The sequence below is a fragment of the Poecilia reticulata genome, chromosome 5 (genome assembly GCF_904066995.2).
Source record: "Poecilia reticulata chromosome 5, P_reticulata-male-v2, whole genome shotgun sequence".
Classification (NCBI taxonomy): Eukaryota; Metazoa; Chordata; class Actinopteri; order Cyprinodontiformes; family Poeciliidae; genus Poecilia; species Poecilia reticulata.
The window spans coordinates 17,767,466-17,785,678 of record NC_088834.1 but is presented as its reverse complement, the minus strand read 5'-3'; the positions used below and the strand labels follow the sequence as shown (position 1 = coordinate 17,785,678).

Genomic DNA, 18,213 nt, shown 5'->3' with positions numbered 1-18,213 from the left:
TCTGTTTCCAGTCATAATCACCATAGGATTTTACAAAAAGTTACATTTTGGTCTCATCTGTTGAGACCACCTTCCTTCACATGCCTGCAGTAACTAAAACCTGAAGCAAACTGCAGCTGGAACATCCACTTATTTTCTTTGATGGATTACAGAGAGATTTTCAAAGTTTGTGAAATTATTTTATAATCCCACCCTGTAAATCTCTCTACACCTACATCCCTGACGTGTCTGCTGTGTTCCTTGGTGTTTACGATAATTTGTTCACTAACGTTCACAAACTTCTGAGGCCTCAACAAAATAGCTACATTTTTAATTACTTTAAATTACACAGGTAACTTCCGTTTACTAATTAAGAAACCTGTGAAGGCAACTTATTGGACTGCATTTTAATTTTTTTTTGGCAGTAAAGTAAAGTAATGGGGGTCAATTCAGAATATTTTTTTCTTCTACTTAATGATTCAATACTGCTTTGTGTCTGTGACAGACTGGTGACCTGTCCAGGGTGACCCCGCCTCTCGCCTGGAACGTTAGCTGGAGATAGGCACCAGCAACCCTCCTGACCCCACTAAGGGATGGATGGATGGATGGATGGATGGATGGATGGATGGATGGATGGATGGATGGATGGATGGATGGATGGATGGATGGATGGATGGATGGATGGATGGATGGATGGATGGATGGATGGATGGATGGATGGATGGATGGATGGATGGATACTGCTTTGTGTTTGCATATTACATAAAATCCCATGAAAGTGCATTAAAGTTTAAAGAGATAAAATAACAAAGTACTTTCCCCAGTCACCTGGTCACCACAAAGACAGAAAGTGCAACAGTTATCACAAAACTAATCAGTGTGAAATTGACTATTCTCATTATAGATGATTTTATACATACCTAGCATTCTGGGTGCTATTGGCTACAGTTTCTCTACAAGTACTGTAGAGAGAGGTCATCCATCACCCAACGAGAGCACAAAGTGGAAAACAACACCCACAGTCATAATATGATAAACACATTGACAAAAAGCTACATTATCATCATCATCTCTATCCCAGAGAGGGGAACTTTAATTGAACCATCTATTACACCAACAGTGCAAAAAAAGAGAAAAAAGCTGGACAACCTGATGTGATAATTGGGCACTTATCTCATTACATTATCAAGCACAAATTGTAGTACAGCAAGTCAGCAGCTGAAGTCTAAGTGTTGTGCCAAGCAGCACTTCATTTAGGGTCTTTGCTGAAAATCCCGTCGTGGTTGACGGATTTTTGTTGTTTTCTACGTTTTTCTTTTTATGCTACACTGTCGTCTGTTTAAGTGCTGTTGTTTTTTTTTCACTATTTTTTTTCATCTGTTCTCTGCTTTGTTTTAGTTTGTTTTTATTAAGTCAAGTTAAGTCTATTTGCATAGCATATTTCACGATGTAGTTACCAATTATGAAACAGTAATAAACATTACATTTCGTCAGATAAACACCAGCAATTAAATTCTTTAGCATAACCCGGGTGCCTACAAATGACTTTTATACTCACATTACATTGATCTACACTACAGTTATGTGGAACACTCACTTTTCACAGTCTTCTGCAGAAGGTGTTTTTGCAGATGCTGCGATCTCCTCTCCAGGTTCATGGCCTTTCCCGTTTGGAATAGCGTTGACCTCTGCTGAGGAATTTTCCACGGTCTCAGCTGGTTTGTCCTCACTCATGTCTCCTCAGGTAAATAATATTCTGTCCTTTGAAAAGTATGAATGCCTGACAGTGGTAAGAGCTTTGAAGCCAATGTTTTGATTTTCCTCCTGGGATCTGAGTGAGAGAGAAAAATACAGACAATTAGCATTTCGGACGTACAGTGTCAGGCACTAAGAGAAAATGAAAAAGAAATCATATAATTGGATGTCAGGTGAAAACGTCTCCCAACACACGGAAGGATAAAACCTAATGGAATGTATTACTGAAAAGTTACATTAAGGAAGTTATTTGAAAAATTCTAGAGATTTTGTTAATTGACTTCAAACCTTTCAGCAAATGAAACGTTGAGAAGAGATAAGTTAAATGTTTTCATAGATCAATTAAGCAAAAAGATGATGGTCAATAAAGTTTTGGATGCTTGGAAGGGCCTGGTGATGACCATATTAAACATTTTATGCTAAACCGTAAATGGCTCAATGATTCCTTGATGAGAATCTAGTGACAACTGGACACCACTGGACTACAACGAACTCAGGGGCTCAAAGTGGATCAAGAAAAAGTCTCCCACAGCATTACACCACCACCACCTATAAAAATAAATCATTTGTTACTATTTTGTGCACTAATTATAGTAGAATGGATGTTCAGATTTTGTAGTGAAATTAAAATCAAAATAAAGGGTGATTGCAAGAAATAAAAAGCTTCTGTTTGTGTAAACTATCCCAAAAACTCAGTAAACTCCCACTTTCAATGCAGAGCAGAGAGTGAATGGCTGTTTTGGCAAATTCCATGAATAATTGACACATTAAGTGACAGGTCACCCCTTTAGAGGAAATAGAGCCTTTAGCTTGACGTGTCACACTGGGCTTTGCATCAGGCCTTCATTTCCTGGGTATCCTGTTGTGTTGCATTAGTTGACCAGCCGGCTTGAGGGGCCCAGAAAGGCCTTAGTGACATGTATCTCCTAGATGCCGTTGACTAAATCCCCCCTGACTGGCTGGCCCTAAATGATCTTTTTTTGCTGTGCTGCGTAAACAGGGGCCATAATGGTGACCATGTTGGGATCTGCAGAGAAGGAACACACAAACGGTTCAACTCCCCCCACAGTGGTGAGATAAAAAGAGAAGAACCAGTAAGGACCAGCTACAAACCAGTTCTAGCTGTCTTTGTGCCTCCATTTCTCTGCTTGTCCCTTTTCTCTTGGTTTCCTCTTTTATTGTGGAGGATTCAGCGCAGCCACAATGTTCAGGGTTCTCAATGCAACAATTACTGGCAGCAGCTCTGCCGCCCTTTGTTCCTTCAGGCCTATTTCACTTCGTTGCCTGCTCTTTTCAAGGTAGCTCAATCCGGGAGGAAATATCCCCCAAACCTTGACTGCATTGTGAGGTGAAACACCCCTGATCTTCACCTAGCGCTCCTCCAAACCTACCGGCCACATCATTGTGAGCTTCACTGCACAGACCTCTCGGTGTCCCTGGGTAAGCTGGGCAACGTGGCCGGGCAGCAAAGCACTGGGCACAATGGCACATGTTGTGTGGTTTCCTGGGAACCGGTTGGGAAACAGTGGTACTATTGTGCCAGGCATCATTATGCTGCCAGGGCCCCTTGGCTGTAGTTCGCCGGGCCACTCGAGAGGCTGAAAAGGTATTTCACTCCCTAATTGAAAAGACGCCACCTTGAATTCAGCAAATGCCAGCATACTGCTTTCACGCGGAGTTGTAGCATAGCTGCTGACGGCAGCAATGGCCGAGGCCGGACCGGCCTCGTGGGGACAAATCACCGCACAGCGCCGCACTGCCACTCAGAAGGTCCACAAATCACAGAGAGGCTGGAGCAGCCATTGACGGACAACACTCGATGAGCTGCCCGGCTCCTCCTCGATGGCACCAAGCACTGGTGCTTCTAACAGAGGGCATGATTGGCCTGGGTTGTGTCTTTTGCAATCATTATGTTCAGCAGTTAAGAGAATACACGACTGCTGAGTAAAAATACACGTTGGTCAGAACCTCGCATTCATTGAGGGAATTCGGAAAGCTTGAAGGTTGAGTGAAGACAGAGGGGAAGTAGGTAAAAAAATGTATACAAAAAAATCTAACTAAACAGCAATTTCCTAGATTACAATCCCTTATAAAAAATATTAATGCTTCTTGGACTCCTCATTTATTGGGATTTTACGCTGTAGGCCAACTCAAGTAACACATAACTGTGAAGTGAAAGGAAAAGGAAACAACTCTTAATTTTGTGACGTGTATATGAAGTTAATTTGTCTCTATTCAACTTTGTAAAATAGCTCAAACTATTCTTGTCAAAAATATTTAATTACACTTAGATCTAGCCTATCCTAACACATTGACACTTAGATCTAAACTAGTTCTCCGTCCCGGCCCTCTGTCCGTCATGTTTTAGCTACTTGGCTACTCCACAACACCTGATTCAACTAACGGCACTGCCTCCTCAGCATCCCGTCAAGAGACAAGACATTTAATGAAAAAATAAAGAGGGAAGACAAGAGGCAGCTCTGACATGACTGAGTCTCAGACATGCAGCCACATGAACACTGTGATGTGAAACAATAGTGTGGTTGTATAGATGACCTAAATCATGCAGGACTGTCTACTGTTTGTCGACACTATGTAATGCAAGAACATGCCTTCGTCTTCTTGGAGAAGGAGACACAAGGTCTGCACAAAGATAAAAGAGGATGAGGATGCAGGAAACTATATAAACAGATATAATTCATGAAGGTGTTTGCAGGCAAATGTGAGTTTCTGTGTCCTTCTACATCTGACGGAGGCAGATATGCTGCTAATGTGGCTAATAATTAACATCTCTGCACTAACTCAGATCCCCACATTAAAATGAGTCACTATGAAGGGAATTAGTGGGAAACCTGTCCATATTTATGTGAATTCATGACAGAGCTTAGTCTTCTCAGAGACCAGTGGCGCTTGTCATAAGGGGAAAAAACCGTCTGCCAAAAACGTATTAATTATGATGCAGGAAAAAAAAAAAGACTTTACAAAAAAAACAGTCAGTGATGTCACAAAGTGTTTGCCTGATATTTCCCCCAGAATAGATAATTTTGTCAAATTATGTATATGTTGTGTTTAAGTACTTATTGTTGTCTTTTAAAATACAGAAGACAAATGTATAGTGTGGAAGAGTACAACAAACTCTTCAGGTTGCATTGAATAAACTGAAAGCAAACAAAATAAAAAAATAATAAATAGTTAATGCAAAAATAATTGTGCTGCACTGAGGGCCAGATGACAAACTGCACAAAGATAAAAAAGGATGAGGATGTAGCATCCCTAAATAGAAAATCTAAATTAGATTAACTACTATTTTTGAATGTTATAAGATATTTAGAGACAGCGACTGGCATCCAGTGCACCAGCCGCATAAGGACTGGGGTATTAAACAGGGGTCTGGCTGTACGGACGAACTGAATAGTGCAGGGTGACACCGTGTTTGTAGACACTATGGCATATAAAAACATGGTTGGCTGCAGAGGAAAACACAGGGCTTCTTATTTTTAAATAAATCCTGATTCTCAGATCACTGAGATCAAGTTTTTATCCTCATCCTCTTAGATACAAAACACAATATAAAACCCATTTTATGATTCAGTTGACCATAAGATCTTTAGTCTCTCACTGCAGGTTTATTTTTCCTTACAAAAATGTTCCAACTAAATGCATTTTCCAAATAAAATAAACCAACACACACCACAGCTACACATCAGATACACCAGATGGGCAAAACGACTTTCTCCCAATGTTTATTTTAACTCCCAAGTCATAATCCTGTACTGTAAGACTCTTGTAGGGAGAAGATGAATCTTTTTTTTTTATGTCAGCAACAGCAGAAGCTAGGTTCACTCCAGTTCTCCTTCAGAGCATCAGCATGTGTGCCTCAGCTCTACAGCTCTGACGTAAGCAGCTCTGCAGAGACGTCATCCCACATGGAGGGAAACGGAGCCAGGCGGCTTCTCTCATTGTTATTCCTGAAGTGACACCTGTGCTATAAAACGCTGCTCATGCTGACTCACTCCTACACTTATTTAGTTTTTTTTTTTTTTTTTCATTTGTCCTTGCCGTTTATTCATAGCTTGATACTGTAATTAAATGTGTGGCTTTGTGTGTCTGTGTGTGTGGAGGAGGGGGGTGCGCAGGTTATGTAATACCATCAGTAATCTCTCTAATACAGCCTCTTCTGCCACTGCTTGATGACATTTTAGCAGACATGTGGATGTAAAAGCTTTCTTAACTGAGACCCTTAATCTGTTTTTGTCTATTTCATTGCTTTTGTAGATATTCTAAATGTGTTCAAAAAGGTCAGAATAATCACTCACTTCAGCATCTTAACTTGTAATTTTAAAGCTTTTGATCCCAGCAATCCTATACCTGCTATCGTATGTCATGCAAGTCTTCAATACTCACTGAATACGCACCGAAACAATAAAAGACAAAGCATAAAGATATTTGCTCATCTTCCCTCTCAAAAAGCAATTTTATGCAGCTTTAAAGATTTCACTTCTCTATAACACTGCTGACAAGCAGTTAACAAACCCACCAGCTGAAATTTTAGCGAAAGGGTTCAGATTTAGGACCTCGGACATTCAGGATGATGGAGCAGATCAGATTAGAGATCATCTCACTGAGGCAGGAAATCAGGAATAAAACCCGTCCAGGTCATTTCGAACACTCCCGCTTAAAAATAGCTGCAGAGGAGAGGAAAGCTTGACCTTGCATCACGTCACATATGAAAAAAAAAAAAGCTGTGTTTGAGTGCTTGTTGCATGTGCTACATAATTACAATGGCAGCTGCTTAAAATAAGCGGTAACCATTCTCTGAGCGCATCAAGCAGCCATCTGCCGTGGTGTTCTGGTTCTTCACACCAGGCTAAGCAGTGACAACAACACGTATGATGCCACACACAGGCACACGCAAGCATGACAGAGACGCAACGGTGAGAACGAGCTTTATGAGGCAGCAGCGCAATCGAATAAAATAGCCAGAAAATAACCATCTCAAAACATAAATTATAGAAATATTTGTATGTTTGCAGAAAGAAAAATGAGTCATGACAAAACAAAAACACATAAATGTATAATAAATTGTATAGGTCCTCAGTTCTTTTTACTTATTTTTTTTATTTTATTTTTCATAAGAGGACAGAACAAAAACATGGATTTTTAAGTTCGTTTATAACTTATGAGCTAACTTATAATGAGCTTTGGTGTAGTTACTGTGCTAGATTAAATACTGCTTTGCCATCTCTATTTCCCTACCGCTCTGTCCTCCCATCTCACTCATTCTCCCCCGCCTCCTCTGCCACTGTGATTAGCCAGCAGGAGAGAATAACAGATTAACTTCTGACTGGGAGATTTGTATTTCAGTCTGCGAGACACTCCGTGTCTCAGGGATTCCTATTAGCTGCCATGAAACGCGCACGTCAGAATTTACAGTCGCATACAGGATGTCAATCTGAGGGAGCATTTGAGTGTTGCTCTCACAGAGATGATCACTGACTTTTATTTAAAGTCTTAGTTCAGCTGTTTCTCTTGAAATCACTGAGATGATGGTTGATTTTGCAAAAATCAATCATAAAAACTGAGCCTATGAAGTAAACTTGTGAACATTGTTATCAATTTTTTTCCAGTTTTTCAACTTATTCAGTTTCCTTTGCTCATCGGCCAGCTCTAATGATGCAGAATCTCAACAATCTGAACAGCTGCCAACACTGCAGGCTTCATATGTTCTCTTGAATCTTGTTATCACATCACGCCATCAGCTCAGAGTGAGATCTTTCAACAGTGAAATGTACAAAACACCAAACTGGCAGGATATGAAGGAAGACCGCATTTACAAGGGCACAACCAAGAAACGTACATAGACGTCTGCATTTCTTCCGTCAAAACAGGTGAAACTATTCCTTGTTTCCATGCATACTATGCATTCTCTCTTAACAGAAAGTGAGCTACTTTGATTTTGATTGAAAATAAAATAATGCATGATTCCTGTGTTCTGTTTATGGAAATATGATTATTTTTTATTAGAACTGGGGGGGAAAAACTTCCTTGTTAAATCAGATATGCTAAAGATAACATGAAGGATGTCATATAAGTAAAAAAAAGTTGATGCTGTATAAAATATAAAAATGAATTAACTATCTGATGTTGCATATTCAGTCCTTAGTAAGTGATGGAAACATTCACTGTAATCAGCTGACATCTGAACACTTCTATACTTTATCAATGAATTTGGACTCATTGATAAAGTAATGGAATCAAAAAGACTGAAAAGACTGAAAGCACATAAATCTTTGGACACTATAATAATTTTTACCCAGTGGACTAGGTCTTACATTTTGACGCAACAAAGAAGTTGCGTGTTTGTGAAAACCATCTCAGAGGGTTTTTTTAGTCTAAAGAATACGTCAATCTGTCTGAATTAAAACACTTCTACAAGAAGAGTGGGTTGAAATTCCTCTACAGAGATGTAAGAGATTAATTAACAGTTATCACAAAGGCTTCATTTTTCTGGCAAAGCCAGGTATTACACTTTGAAAATTCTCTGGGGGTGGACTCCTTTGAATTTGACTTTGATATTCTTACTTCTCTGCACCAGGAAGCGCAATCCCTACTTCAAATCATAAAAAGCACTCTTTGATTTTCTCCTCCAGGCTTTGATGTGTCTGCTTTTCTGTGCCCTATGCCAGGATGGCGTGTAGCACCTCCAAGGTCACGGATCTTAACACCACGAGGTTAATCAACCCAGGAAAAGAGTGATAGATAGATGAGGCAGCACGAATTGTCTCGTGAAAGGCCCGCGTGGGAACACCAGCACGGCGGTGACTCACTGAAAACGGGGGGTTATTTATAGCAGCACACGACACTTCCTGTCACTCTGGCTCAACTCTTAACACTGACACCCCGCAGACAAGAGCAAAACTGGAGCTGCATACATAAGGATGCTTAACCAGCTTTAAAGCAATGCAGACAGTGCAAGTTTTACACGCAAATACCTCCTGAGAAGAGTTTGGAGTTTAAATACAGGTGAATGACATGTTGCTGCTTTCATCAGCTGTACAGTATAGGAAACCAAGCTGTGGTTGCTTTAATCCTGGACCGGTGGCTGAGTTTGTGACAAAATCCTAAACAGTAATGTAACGAGGTGAAAGATGCACATGTTAAAGCTGCCATATTTAATGTAAAATGAATATTTCTGCAGCCTTGTTAAAAGAAACGTTTCTATTCTGCTTCAGTGTAAAGTGCTGGCTGACCACATCTAAGTAAGGAACGCCACAGCAAACGTGAATAAATAAAGCGGAAGTACTCTCAAAGTCAAAATGCATGTAAAGAAGAGATAGCAAGAGATGGTTGCTACAATTTTATTAAAGAGAGTGATTAAAGGCATGAGACTGACTGTGATTTCACAACTAATACCACACAGTGTTCAAGTGTATGATACCCGTGTGAGAAATGTTAATAAAGAAACCTGAACCGAAGACAAAGAGTGAAATAAATATTCAGTTTTATCAGCTATGAGCCTGTGTTTAACAAACACAAATTAAAAAAAAGATGCAGATATTTCTAACATCTGAGATATCACCTTGTGTGATTACATCACACAAGGTGATATCTCAAAAGAGCAGATAAACAGAGAGCAGATACACTGAAGAAAAATAAATAAAAATTTATTTATCACCTAGCAGACTAACACAAGTAGATATGAAAGTACAGGAATAGTGAAGTGAGATACAGGACTGCTAAATGTGTGAGAAGAGTGCAAACAAATGCATAAATCACAAATTATTAGCCATTTATTTTACATACATACATACATACATACATACATACATACATACATACATACATACATACATACATACATACATACATACATACATACATACATACATACATACATACATACATACATACATACATACATACATACATACATACATACATACATACATACATACATGCTGTTAGTTATTTGTATAAATACCACAGATCTGTAGTAATTAGTTTTATTTCAAAACCATATTTGAGGTTGGAATATACTTCCTGATTCATCCAGTTGTCCCAAATAACTGGGAAAAGCTCTATATTTGGAAAAACAACCTACAGAGAAAACAGCGTTCAGCCAATGTGATGATGAATGTATGTGCTTCTTCTTTTTTGCATAAAATGTATTTCTCCAACATGCCTTGTTGTAAATCAACAGCGACGCTCACACGCTTCCCACTGCAGTAAGGCAGCAGGCAAATAAAGATTTTTCTTCAGAAAATAAGGAGTTGCCTCTAACATTTGACAGGTTAACACGTTTCTGTTCTCTCACATCTGTGTCAACAGCCTTCTGTGATGGAGAACAAAGTGTTGGCTAGATGTGAATGTAATCTCAGCTCTGTGGATGAGATCACACTTTTTTTTTTCCTTTTTTGTTTTTCTCTCTGTGAAAAAGGCAAGGTGATGAGTGCCCGTCTGGGCAATAACTTAATGCTGGCATGGCTAATACTGTTCTCTGAGCAAAATCAAATTTGATTCAGCTCTTGAAGGCATATGCCAGAGTTCTCACTGACAGATAAAGACAGCTTGATAGTCATAGTATGAGAAAACTCAATTCTCTCTCTCTCTCTCTCTCTCTCTCTCTCTCTCTCTCTTTCTCTCTCTCTCTCTCTCTCTCTCTCTCTCGCTCTCTCTCTCTCGAAGGCAGCAAGAAGACGTTACTTATCATAGCTTTATGAAATTTAACCAAGTCTCAATACTACTGCTTTGCTAAATTAAAACAGGGTAAATGTGTGTAATTATTTGAATAATTAAATAATCTGTGAGATTTTTAAAAATGTATTTCATGGACCCTTAAAAACTTTTTCAGAAAAGTTTTTCTCCTGCTTGTGTTGACCTCAGTGCTTTACAGAAAGCGAGATTAAGATGGAATATTTTATTGTTCTAGAAAAAAAATTATATTATGAGTAAAGCTATATAAAAAGAGAATATTACTAATTAGTTTAGGGTATTTAGTTAGCTCCTGAAATCACCGAGCTCAGTAAAATTTATAATATTTTCAAAACACTGAAACCAAATTCAGGCCATTGGAGCGCCTCAAATCAGTATTTTCTCCTAACCTCTGATCTGGAGTTCAAGTTGGAGATTAGTTCAAGTCCAAAAACTTTCTATAGAGTACATTTAGCTGCCTGTGTTCTGCTTAGCCAACTTCCACTTTAAGACATAACATTCTCAGTAGTGTCTTGAAATAATCATAACAGAAGCATCTCATTGTGGCTTAAAATTTTTGTCTATTTGCCAAATAAAGACCAAACTGTGGGTCACAGTTTGGCAACCCATTACTTCCTAGTAGAAGTGCTAAAAAACAGATCATGCATGTAACTTTCACCATATTCCATGTACATCAGCCATGCCATATTTTCAATTTTAGGAAGCATTTTGTCTCACTTCTGACTGGGAACCTAGAAAATCCAGATTCCAAGTGCAATGAATCCGGTCACTTGGATTCATTAATGTACGTTAAGCACATACTGATGAAATGCGGTGAGGTCAGCTGCCTTTTCTTATTCCTTCAGGACAACACGTTCTGATGGGGATCTGGAAAGAGATCAGGCTGATCGAATATGAAAAGTGGCTATGACAAAAGTATTTCCAGTTACTATGAACAAATCTTGTTATATATGCCTCTTTCAGACAGCAGAAGTTGTAGTGAGCCAAGGCTCAAGAAGATCCATAAGTGACAAACTACATCCAGACCCATTCTATATGTAAGGTAGACAAATTGGACTGAAAGTGAACCATCACCCCAACAGTTGCTGCTCATCACCACACTCTTCAATGGCACCTCTGTCTCCCCTTAATCATGTGGCCCAAAACAAAGCGCCACACTTTTCCGTTGGTTCCCACCGTCCGTTTCTCTCCTGATTCCTCCTCGTCACATGGGGATGGAAGTGGAGGACGGCAGTGCAGCGAATGCTTTCATTCAGCTTGGAAGTACAACTCGAGCAGTGTGCGGCCACCGGCGCGGATATTGTGCTGCTGATTCTGTCACATGCCGCACAACCCGGCGGTCCAAATCCCAATCTACTGACAGAGAAGTCCTCAGCACACCAGGCACCCAATGTAAGCAGATCAATGCAGGACTTAACAATCAAACAAAAACAATTAGGTACAATACTCGGCCACAAGTGTGGCGCATGAATGAAGTAATTTGATCACACCTGGAGGTTGCCTAATGCTAAGATTTATTTTTTATTTTTTTTCTGACCTGGACAACTGTGCTCGTAAATTCAACCAAGCCCCACAAACACCATGCTGGAGTGCCTCAAATCTGGGGGTAAAAATTTTTTTAAAAGGCAGTTCAGCTGCACAAAAGTCGTCTAAATTTTAATGTTTAATTTTCTTATGTTCTTGTGTATTGAAGTAATAATTTACTTATATAATTAAATATCAGTAAATAGTATGAGAAAAAAGTTTATTTAAATGACCCTTAAATCCGAGTGCATAGCACTGTTGTTATCCTTGTGTGTCTCTGCATTTCAGTGATGAACTGGTGACCTATCGATCCATTGGTAGATGGATGGATGGATGGATGGATGGATGGATGGATGGATGGATGGATGGATGGATGGATGGATGGATGGATGGATGGATGGATGGATGGATGGATGGATGGATGGATGGATGGATGGATGGATGGATGGATGGATGGATGGATGGATGGATGGATGGATGGATGGATGGATGGATGGATGGATGGATGGATGGATGGATTTAGTGCCAAAATTAAGCATTTTGCACACCCAGTACTGGCTACTTCCTTATTGGAGGCTATATTTTCAAACATGGAGTAACTCAGTGAAGTGATATATTACTTTTCCCTTGCATTTGTGAACACACTAATAGGGTCCTTTATTCAATTTCCCTGAAGTTTAAAATACTTCCGTTCATCCATCACTTACCATCAAAATAAATTAAAGATCTGCTGGAATCTCAACCTTCCCAGATCACTCAGGTCTTCTCGTTCTGGTTCTGGCTCTGCTCTGCTTCCCCAGAACCATAACCAAACATGGAGAAGCAGCATTCAGCTTCCATGCACCACAAATCTTGAATAAAGTTCCAGAAAACTGCAAAACAGCTGAAATACTAAGTTTTAGAGTTGATTTTGAACCGTAATAAATGGAACATTGACCAACATATTTGATGAGTATCGATGATTTTAACAATGTCACTTGACAAAATGCAATGTTTGTTACTGGTTTTCTCAATTGTTGACTCTATGGTGTGCTTATGATGTTTTTATGTGTTCATGATGTAAAGCCCTTTAGACAGCCTTGCTGTTAATCAAATAAAGGTTTCACAAACTAGGTTAATATAAATTATTTATAATAAGGTGTTTTATGTCTCATTGGGCTACAGTAAATACTGTCAGAAGAATAGATGTATGTCATTTTTATTTTTACAGCACTGTAGACGCTCTAAGTATTACATAAAACTCGAAAATATTTCATGACAGAAAGTTTCACTAAGTGGTTCCGATTAAAAAAATCACAAGTCTACATGAAGTATACTCATTCTGACAATTTTCAAGAGTAATGAAACTAACTGATCAAGAAAATATCAACTAATAAAATCAATTACAGCAGGACAAACTGTTGTAAAGTTTATTATTTAGTCTATCAGATATATTACTCAAAACGGTGAGAAAGCTACGTAGCAGGAAACCAGATCAGAACATAGGTCTCTGTGTCTTCAAAAATTTTAACAAATTCACGACAGGACATCTCTTTTCCTCCTGAATAAGACTACAAAATGGGAAATATCCTTTCTTTCATGGTTTATTTTCAATCTGCCAGATGTGAGCCAATACTACTTCACTATTTGAAGCTGGCCATGAAGCTTTAAGTCAAGAAGGTACAACCCCATTATTGTATCTACTCTAATAATAAAGAAGAAAGGGCTAGAGAAGAAGTCACAGTTTTTTCCCCTCAAAACTAGCAGAACAAAACATCTCCCCACATTAACATTTTTGCTCATCAAAGCTCAAAAGTTCTGCAGTGGAGACATTATGAAATGGAAAATAATGTGATTTTTCCCACTGATCCGTTAGGAGATTCACTGCGAAATGTGACTCAATTAAAGAATGTCAAGCCGGTCAGATACAAAAAATAATGTCCTACCCCAGCAAGATAAATCTTTGAAAATGTATGTATCAAGAGAAGAACAGATCCAGGGCAGTATGTGGATCATAAGAGACTCAAACCTGCCCTGAACTACTTTTAAAACTAAAAGAAGCTCATTCTAAAAAAAATATACACACCGTTAAAGTCTGATTGAAATTTGAAGCTGTCAACAAGGACATGCATACTAACGGTGCAACATGTTATGCAATAGAGGAATTAGAATATCTATTTTACAATAAAAAAAATCCAACAGTGTCACTTTCATCATACCAATATAAATGCATCTTTTCTTGTGACCATCCAAATATATTTCTGCATATGACATGCTTCACAGAAGGATTTATCCCTTATTATTAACTTGGACTTGGCAGACCAAATGTGTCAATTCCTCCCACTGGCTATGAAAGATCACAAGCCAAACATGAAGAGCAGATGGCACCTGTGGCCACACTGTGAGCCAGCTGTGGAAACCTAATCAGTGTGCCTTAAAACATGACTTGCAGTTCTGGAAAAATAACCAGTGTGAAGCTGTAAAATCCAAGCATGCCTGACATTGAATGACACGAAATCAAATTGATTTCTGACAGGAAGAGGTTGATCAGTGTTTTTTTGTTTTTCCATGTCTGCAATATTATAAGCATTTGCACTTTGGTTGCCATTAATGTATTTGGATAGCGTTTCAGTGTCCTTTTTGCCCATGTTAAACATAAATCTTTGCGACTAAAGTGCCAAAGCTCCAAAAATATAAAACATATGACAAAATCAGGAATCATATCAACAATATATTTCGTATAACAGGTAAACATTGAAAAAAAAAAACATTTGCATAGTTTTTATATGATTACATAAAAAACTATGAAAAGCAGTACTGATCAGAATCCAAAGAGAGAAGAATATCACTGCATGTCAAAGTCTGTGGCCGCAGTTCGCTGAATGAAAGGCAAAAGTTTTCATCACTCTTCAATTTTTTTTCAAGAAAAAAAAAAAACACAGCCCAAAGTTTCATTGTATTTATATCATGACTTTACACAGCAGACAAACACAACATGGTGCATGACTCTAAAGTCATCATCCGAATGGGGTCAACAGTTTGCCGAATCACCTTTGCCGCATTTACAGCTGCAAGTTTTTAAAAGTGGGACTCTCCAAGTTTTACTGACAGCAAATTAGATGCAGAGAACCAATGAACGTCAGTTTTCAATGTGTTATTAAAAAACGCTGCAACACTTTATAGGGCTTGCAGTTTCACTCATAAAGCTCCATTTAGGAGAAGGTACTTCAATTAGTACTGCTGCACTGCATTTCACTCAAGAATTTTAGTTTGGGTTTGTCTTGAAGAAAGAATTAGATGGGACTTCGTGTAGCTTTCTTTGAAAAATAGCTTTCTTCTTCTAAATTTCACATAAATGATGGACTTGTAGAGCACACGACTAATAGTTGCCGTTTTGACAAATCTTCTCACCGGAACAGTGGTTCTTGGCATCTCCTTTTGATAATTTTTCATTGTCATTTGGCAGTTGTGCCTTTCTCTTTCTATTTTTTTTTTCCAGTTTCTCTGGAAAAAAAAAACATTTAGTGGTAACATTGTAATGGGGTGGTATGGATGAATACAAATGTGCATCACACTTTTGGTATCTTTATTTGTGATAGATGTATAAAACTGCAACCTTTTCCTTTGACTTCTCTCTATAAACTTTGTGCTGACATATCACATAATATCCCACTTTAACACACTCTGTGTTGTAATGTTTTTGGGTGTCAGTACCACTGTGAGTCACAGTTTGGCAGCTCACTACTTATGTTGCCAATAGATATCCAAGGGTAAAATAAACATTCAACTGTGAAAGAAATCATTGCCGATAAGCCCCGGGGAACAAAGGCGACATAAAAGGACACCGTGTGGTATATAGATTCATCTTCATAATGAAGTGCACCATGTTCGCAACTCTTTAAATAGCTCTGCAACCCGGTATGACTTTTACTTTGAATGGACAACTGGTCAGCCTTGAATGGAGATTGATGCTTGTGGCATACACAATAATTTAAAAATAAAGTGGGTTTTTTTGTGTGTGTGTGTGTTTTTTTTTTTTTTTTTGCACTAATTCTAATGAATTACCTGTCATGAAACACCGACAAGTCTTACATAGCACAAATACATCAAGGTTAACATATTAAGCGGTGGTCTCTTACCAGGGAAGTAGCGGTGCCCTCTTCGAACTCCAAATATCTCCACGCAGCTTTCGCCTCCGCTCGCAGCTCGGCTCTGTCTCGACCTTCTTTTCTCGCCTCTTCTGTCCAGCGACACGTCCCAGCGCCTTCCCTCTCCCCAGCCTCACTGTCATGTGTTTCCCCGGTAAATTATCCTAGTAATCTTCTCCGAAGTGGGATGCGAAGAGTGCTCCGGGTCCGCCTACCGCACGCACAGCTGATGATGCTGGATGTGTCTGTGTGTCTGTTGCGTAGCCGGTCCGGCGCGCGCGGGAGCGTTTGGCACGCGCCTTTGTAATCGTTTTGGAACGGACTGTTCCGTCACGGAGGCAGAGCGCGCCGAACATTTTGGAGAATCGCGGCCGTCTGTTCACGTCGTGTTGGTGGCATCTTGTGCGTTTAAAGTCGCGTTTGAATGGGAAATGAAGGGCAGCATATAAGCGCGTGGACGTCACGCACATTATATGAATTCATTGAACAAATTGGATGAGTGCCGCTTTAAGAGCACGCAGAAATCGAACTCTTACTTTAATAAAAATATAAATAAATAAAAAACTGCAGCGTCTCCATTTTGATACGCCATCGGTAACGTAAACAGCTGCCCGGGCCATGTGCCACCGCTGCCGCTTACGCACACAGGACGGACAAGGCTCGCCCCATTTTTAGGTCATATGCCGGCTGCGCGTTTTGATGTGACGTCGCTCCGGGGATCGGGTTTTTTTCCGCTGTCCTCCGGCTCAGGTTCGCTGAGGAGGACACTTAAACGCACCTTTAGTGAAATTAGATCAGGTGTCTTCCTGTGTAGGCCTTTTAGTCTAATTTATAAGACAGCTTACACAAACTTTAACTATTTCAATTGACTTCCTGTGTGGGAATGTAAAGATCTTCTCAGAAAGCAACGATAGTTTTATTTATTTGAAAGAGCATTTAACCAGGGCTATGAGCTGAACATTTGTTCTGAGATTAAGCCCCTTCGTTGAGAAACAGTCTTGTGCATCCCACAGCAGGCGTACACCTGCTATGTAATAACCATTCCTACTCCTTCAGAGCTGGAGTCCTGCATTCTTTGATGAGCCCCTCTCTTAGCACACCTGAGTCAACAGACGTTCAACAAGCTCCTGCAGAACTTGATGACATACAGAGGAGGTAATTCATCTGGGTTGGAGCTGGGACACCAGCTCTCAAAGAATAGAGTTGGTGTCCGTGATCTGGACGAGGTGAAAGCGACTTGCTGAAGTTCAGATTGAGGATCAGAATGGGGAAGAAAAGTTCATTTTGCTAGTTTAAGGAGAGCAGAATTAAGACTACAGTCCACTCAGCTGACCAAAACTGGACAATAATAGATTGGGGGTGGGGAGGGAAATTGCTTGGGCCAATGATTCTGTATTTAAAATACATCATTCAGATCATATGGTGAGAATTTGGCATAAACAACATGAAAGCATAGATCTATCAACTAATTCAGATTGGTGGCGGTGGTAGTGTCACGGTCTGAAAGACAGTCTTATAAACTTTGGGACCCTACCAAATGAGGATCACTTAAATACTAGATACCTGTGTATTTGTTGTTGTCTCCAGCAGAAAGGAAAAGACTTTTTGCTTTCCACATCTGAAAGGAGATCATTCTATTTTGGCTGTAGTCTGCTCTGTTCTTTCCTCTTTTTAACAAGGTGAGTCTCACCTTTCCTCACCTGCCTGTCAGCCTAAAAGATGATACATGTGCAGTTCCCTTGAGTACTCGCTGTCAGCCGAGGTCAATTCACAACACAGGGTAGCCATAGAAACTGGGCATCACAGGTGTCTATTTCACAAGTAAGATAAGAGCTGAGAAGAGATACTTTAGCTAAATGAAGCTGGAGCTGTTAACGGAGTCCTGCTCAGGATTCAGATGTTACCAGAAAACTTTACAACCGAGTCATTATATTGTTCTTTTGAGCAAAGTGCATTGAAATCAGTTGGTCATATCCTTAAACGCAGTAAAAAATAAATTAACATAACAATATAAAGTATAATACATTACAAGTCATTCGGTTAAACCGAAAACTGTCCTCACCTGTTGGCAAGGGATGAGCGCTATGGATATAACTGAACAATGACAAATAAATTT

The 18,213-nt window shown here is 39.4% G+C and overlaps 1 protein-coding gene across 2 annotated transcripts in view; it reads right to left on the bottom strand.

Moving 5' to 3' along the window:
- The window catches only part of LOC103465227 (sodium-coupled neutral amino acid transporter 3-like), a 38,516-nt gene extending 21,872 nt beyond the window's left edge, over nt 1-16,644 (bottom strand). Inside the window, exons 1-3 of one of the 2 annotated variants that reach the window (XM_008409862.3) lie at nt 16,089-16,644; nt 1,577-1,810; nt 900-941 (exon numbers count right to left, since the gene is read on the bottom strand). In XM_008409862.3, the coding sequence (XP_008408084.1) occupies nt 900-941; nt 1,577-1,713 (179 nt within the window). In that variant the 5' untranslated portion in view covers nt 1,714-1,810; nt 16,089-16,644. The remainder of the gene's footprint in view (nt 1-899; nt 942-1,576; nt 1,811-16,088) is intronic. The other variant, XM_008409863.3, reaches the window with a different exon arrangement.
- Between the last annotated feature and the right edge of the window lie 1,569 nt (nt 16,645-18,213).